The sequence below is a fragment of the Chaetura pelagica genome, unplaced genomic scaffold (assembly GCF_000747805.2).
Source record: "Chaetura pelagica isolate M959 unplaced genomic scaffold, ChaPel_1.0 scaffold336, whole genome shotgun sequence".
In the NCBI taxonomy this organism is placed as follows: Eukaryota; Metazoa; Chordata; class Aves; order Apodiformes; family Apodidae; genus Chaetura; species Chaetura pelagica.
This window is the reverse complement of record NW_009953652.1, coordinates 2897404-2903533: the sequence shown is the minus strand read 5'-3', so window position 1 is coordinate 2903533 and position 6130 is coordinate 2897404. Positions and strand designations below refer to the sequence as shown.

Sequence of the window (6130 nt, the reverse complement as noted above, 5' to 3'; positions counted from 1 at the left end):
AGATCCTCTCCAACATGTCTTTTTTAAAAGCAGCTAATGAGGAGAGGATTTGAGCACTTTAATGGATTTGAATATTCTTTTGCTGTTCAGTTTAGTTGATTGGCCTGGTATGTTTGGTTTTTTAGCAGAAATGGGATAATTCACATTAGTCTCTTGGGTGGGAAAAGGAAAAAACAAATCACAATGCTCACTGATAGTGATTCCATGTTTACTGTTTTATTAGCAGGATTTGCTGCTCACTTTAAATTCACAAATAGACAAATTATTTACAAAAGCCATTTACTCCAAAATTAGGCAGTATCACATACTTTAAAACAGGAAGCATTGTCATCACAATAAAAAAGACTTCATTTCAATACACAAAAGTCCATGGTATCCTATGTGTAGTTTAAATGAGTAGCTATTTCTGCTACCATCACCTGATTGATCATGATTATTAGTTAAGAAACACTCATCCTGGAGTTGCACAAATTCAGAATAGTAAAAGCAGGACCAGAGGAGGTGATGCAGAATTCACCTTGAGTTGTTGCCTCACATTCGGCCAGACAATGTGACTCAACCAGTGCCTGGCTTACTGAAGCCTAGAGTCTGTCTCCATTGCTTGCAGAAATACCAATTTTCTCAAAATGTCTATGCTATTTTGGCCTTACTTGCAGGCCAACATTTGAAGACATGCACAGATGTGGTAAGATGACGAGGCCTGGTTCAGTGGGTTGGATGTTTTTCCACTAACATGCTATACTTTTATATGGGTCCCACTGGAAAACTAGGTGAAGCACATGAAATGCTATCTGAACATAAGGAAACACCTTTGCACTGTGAGGGCTGTTGAATACTGGCACAGATGGTCCAGGGATGCTGTGGAGTCTCAGTTCCTGGAGACAGTCAAAGCTTGACTGGACACAAACCTGTTGTAGCTGACCCTGCTTGAGCATATGGGTGGACTAGATAATCTGGAGTTGTTCCCCACATCTATGATTTTATGACTGATTCTGTGAAGAATTCAGTGACACAGGATGCCTGAGGTGAGAGAAAGGAACAGGTTCCTTCAATATGTACCTATGCCATTTCCAAATATATGGTAAACAGAGTAACACTTAGACAAAACTACAGAGTGCAATGTTGATAAAATGTTCTGAAACAAGTTGTTTCAGGAAGAGACTTGAGGTTTTCACTAGACTGTGAAGCAATATTTAGCTTTGTAAAGAATGTAACTTTCATAAGACCATGCTGCACACAGGACAATATGAAAGCTGGTGGCCTGTAGACTTGAAGGAGCTTCATCATGATGGGTAAACAGAGGAAAAAGTGACATGAAGCAAAATGGGCTTTTTTGCCATCCTTCCTTTTGTGAGCAGAAGGAAAATTCTAAGGGATTAAGAGATTTCTTTTAAGAAGAAACAGAGGCCTCATTGCTAGGATCAGCAATCAACTCTTCCATCATTGTAATATGCTTTAATGCATTCATAGATGTTTCTGTTCACCTTAAATTTTAGACAACTCTAAAATGAGTGCCTACATCTCAGATTTACAGATGGGTGAACTGAAGCACAGCACCAGTCTGAGTGGTGGGATTATACAGCCATCCAGTGAAAAAGAGTTCTGGTGGAAATGCACTGTAGGCTGCTTTCCAAGGGCCCTCACCAGTGGTAGGTATTCTCACAGACAAGGGAGAAGCTTCTGAGGAAACCTTATTTCCTTTTTACCCCCTCTCCAAAATATGTGTTATTAGAACTACATAAAATTTATTTCAGTTTTATGCAGTCCACCTCCTCTGTGACTGGCATTGCATTTGTTCTCAGGTCTAAATCTGTGCTAGATTTGCTTCCATTATATGTTGATCTCCATCTGAGCAGCATGATCTTCTTGAAATACTTCATGGTGTTATTTTTTACAGTTACAAAACACATGGTGTTTATCATGCTGTTGCTCATAGCAATGCATTCAACTATGTAGAAAGCAGTAAGATAATGCTTCTCTTTCACAAAGATAGCGGGGAAAAAGTCACGGACAATTGTGAAACCATAGAAAGGTGCCCAGCAGAGAACATAGGCAGTCAGGATGCACATTAGTACCATCACAGTTTTTCTTCTGCATCGAAGCCTTTTTCTGATCTGCTCCGTTTGAAATCCTGGAACGGTTTTAAACCAAAGCTCCCGAGAGATCCTGGCATAACACAAGGTCATCGTAATCACAGGGACAACAAATTCAATGCCAAAGATGAAGAGGAAGTATGATTTGTAGTACATCTGCTGGTCAACTGGCCAAATTTGTCCACAGAAAATTTTCTGCTGGTTTTTCACTATAAATAACACTGTTTCGGTAGCAAAGTATGCAGATGGGATAGCTACAAGTATGGACACAATCCAGACCAAGGCGATGAAGAAGGCTGCTGTTTGATAATTCATGCGTGGTTTCAGTGGGTGAACAATGGCCAGATACCTGGAACAGATGGACACATTGAAAATAAAGTCTAAAAACACTATTAGTCAGAACACAATCCAAAATACAAATGTACAGAATTGGGCAGAAGGAAATTGCTGTAATTCTTAAGGAGCAATCCTAACATATTTTTCTGCAAGGAGAGTTAAGAAAATCTTCCAAAGTAGCAGTTTAGAGCTGAGTTCTTAAATCTAGGCAGAAACTCTTGAGTGGCTGAAGGGTTTGTTAGGACAGTGGGTACCTGGCAATCTGGAAATCTGAGTGTATGTTAGGGTGTCTAAGTATGGGTTTAAGACCTCAGTGTTAAACTCCCACCTGTTAACAACATCAAACTGAAAAAGCTGCAATTTTATATCACAAACTTTTCCTTTTTAACACTGGTGACGTGGGAGTTACAGAAAGATGGGAAGAGGAGAAAGAGTGGGAATATTCCTGTTACTGACAAGTGTGTTTGCAGGACCTATCACAATACGTAGGTGATGTCATATCCAGGACGTGCCAAGATACAGCATTTGCAAATTCTTTGTCAGACTCCACATTCAAGCAAGAGTTTGTGTGGGTAAAGAAAGACAAACACGTAGAAGCAGGAATATGTTTTCCCCAGGCAGAAAGCTATTCAAATACACTTTTTATTTATTTATTTATTTAAACTAAAATGTCAAACATACCTAACAGTGTTTCTATTCTTTTCTTGATTATTCCATGGGGTGCAAAGAGCTGAAACTGATGTTAATGAACAGTTACAGGTGAACATGTTTGCAAGCCACCAAAAAAAGGACTGTGTATCCATTTGCTGCCCATGCAAATATTTGTTTGATCTGCTGGAAGTGACTATTGCTAATTAATCTTAAATATCCTATGTTAAGTAATATGCCAAGCCATAAAACTTGAGTTAGATGTTTGCACTGCTTATGATTGCAAAGCTGCAAGGCACACTGCAGTGTTTCACAAAGGCATGTGGAGAAGTGGAAGTATGTTGCTTGCAAAACCCATCAATTGCCCTTGATTCAGTTAAAAAGGGGCCAGGTTCAAATAGCATTCTCTCTGAGTTTTTTTGTTTGGTTTGAGGTTGGAGGGCTTTGATATTTTTAAGAAGCTATAGATGTAAGAGAGGCTTATATTAGAGTACACTGTCCCAGATGGATTAGGATATTTCTGCTAAAAGGAGGTTTTTATCAGAGACACTTCAGAACTCCCAGTGCAATTGTATTTAACACAAAGGATTGTTTCAATCAGTGGAATTCTCATTCATTCAGAAGCTTTTCTATCTGTATGTATTCTATGTATAGATAGCATCCACAGGATACATTCATTCTAAAATAAAATGGGAAGTCAGTGGTGCTTTTCATCACCCAGATCTTGGAATTGTTCATAGATCCTAATATTGCAGGCTAGATGTCAAAGGACAGCAGAATTACTTGGCCTCTATGTGGAGCTAATAAATGAATATTTTTAGTTCAGATCCCGTGACAACAAGCTTGTGGGATAATGTATGTGTATGCATTTGTAAGTGTGCATATCCGCTCAGCAGAATGTTTGGCTGGGTCGAGTGAATCTCTACAAGAGCCAGGAGGGAGCTTTTGTGGTGGATTTTCCTGATTGTCATTGCTTACCACACTTGGGCTGTTACTGTGGTGTGGTCCTGAATCACATGAAACAAGTTCCAATGAAACTGACCTGGAAAATGTGTTCCAAAACTGCACATAAAACACACTGAGTGCCCATGTATGTTCAGTCCAGGGGACCCAGCTAAAGCTAAACCCCACAGAATATTTACAGCATGGACCCTTAGCAGGAACTCCTGCTCTTCAAATCCTCACCTTTCATTTTGATCTATTGTCTAGTGTAGATCTGACCTTAAATATGTGAAATTCCTCTGTTTCATGTGAATTGACATCAAGGATGTTTAAAGAGAGCCCTACCAGAGGGAAATCCTGTGGGACAGGCTTACCCTCGCAACACAGGTGAGCCCTTTTAAATGATCTAAATATGAAAATACTTTTATTAGGAGCCTATTCTTTTTAGAGACTGAAGTCAACAACCCACATGATATAACCAACATGGAATGGTTGATTGTTAAATGAACAACATTCCTCTCTGTTCACCAATTCAAAAGCTTGCAGAAAAAAACCCCAACAAAACAGTGAAACCAAAACAGTGTGTTCTTACAACAAACTTCAGTGATTAATCATTTCCAGGGTTGTTTTTAAAGATGCCTGGGAAGATATGCTAGAAATAATCTGATTTCTTAGCAGACTTAAGGACTCAATGACCCGTGTTATTTCATCGACGTGGGATGCACTAGCAGAGCTTTCCAAGAAAATATTTTGCAAGTTGAAAAAGATAAGTAATAGAAAATGGTGATGCATACATGATAGTGTTTAGGAGCCTAATCCGGAGCCCTTGGCTGCTGTTCAAAGGTTATTGTGTTAGACACTTATTAAGGATTTGTTTCACAGGAACTGATTGCCTTTCCCCAGCACTGTGCAAAACATCTCTGAACTTCCTCAAAGCCTTTCCACAGATTTCTGTTGACGTCAATAACAGCTGAATTAGCCACACACAAGTGGTGTCTATGCAAACATCGGCAGGGTTAACTGTTCCAGAGCTGTCTTTTGGATCAGGTACCAAAACCTATGCAACATCAGATGAGCATAAAGTGCTATGTGAGAGAAATTGGGGAAAAAAAGGGAAGGGGGATGGGGATCATACATTGTGTATATGCAGAGGCTATACAGAGATTTATATTGTGTTTATACACAATAGATGCCTTGTGATGGCCTTTCTGTAAAGAGTTTACTCTGCAGGTCTCTGGCTTTCTGTGAATCAGTTGTGTCAGACTTGTGTCAGTTTGAAGCTGATCCTTGCTCAACATCTGGGTCCATCAGAGTCTGCAGTGCACAAAGCCAAGAGAACAGGAGTCATAAGAAAGAATGCAATTAAATTATATTGTTAAAATTTCTGGAGTGAGAGGCAGGCATAGAAGTATCTCAGGGCTGCAGCATAAAGCAGATGGTGTAGCAGGTGGATATCATGGTGTTCTGCTCACCCCATTATGAAGGCTGTAGGAAAATATCTCCTAAACTGGGTTGCTACAGCATTTTATTCTGTTCTGGACAGTGCCATAACTATGGGTGCCATAAATGACCCATGAGTCTTTACTGACTTGCCACTGTGCCATCCTCAGAATGTCGTGTAAAGAACGAGGACTGTATGAGAGTATTTAAATGGAGAGGAGAGAGCTGGCTACACTCACCAAGCATCCACTTCTAGGTTGGAGCATTCAGCTAAGACATCAGTGCTATCAAATGCTTTATTTAATGATTGTTTGGCTTTCTCAGTAGAGCACAACAGAGAAGAACTCTATTTTGCAGGTTAGATAGAAGTCTTATCTTTTATTGTCCTTCACACAAAACCAAAAACTGGGAAAGACACCTTAGAGGGAGAAAGAAATATCCTGTAAGGCATTAACTCTGTTGGAAACTCACCTGTCAAATTCTGTATCAGCAGTCAGCTGTTTCTCATGCTGAAAAGTATTTACTTTGCTGTTTATAGAAAAGGTTAAACTCATAAAATCTGTGTAGGACAGTAGTGAAGGTTCCTTAGACATGTATGATTGGTACCAGGATTATATGGTGCTGAGGAACACCCTCGTCTCTGAGTGTTTCTAGTTTCTCTCTCTCCTCTT

General features: G+C 39.6%; 1 protein-coding gene across 1 annotated transcript in view; it reads right to left on the bottom strand.

The window, feature by feature from the left end:
• Nucleotides 1–1569: 1569 nt before the first annotated feature.
• Nucleotides 1570–6130, bottom strand: part of LOC104390979 (prokineticin receptor 2) — an 8352-nt gene continuing 3791 nt past the window's right edge. Inside the window, exon 3 of the mRNA XM_010000187.1 lies at nt 1570–2442. Within this exon, the coding sequence (XP_009998489.1) occupies nt 1746–2442 (697 nt within the window). The 3' untranslated portion in view covers nt 1570–1745. The remainder of the gene's footprint in view (nt 2443–6130) is intronic.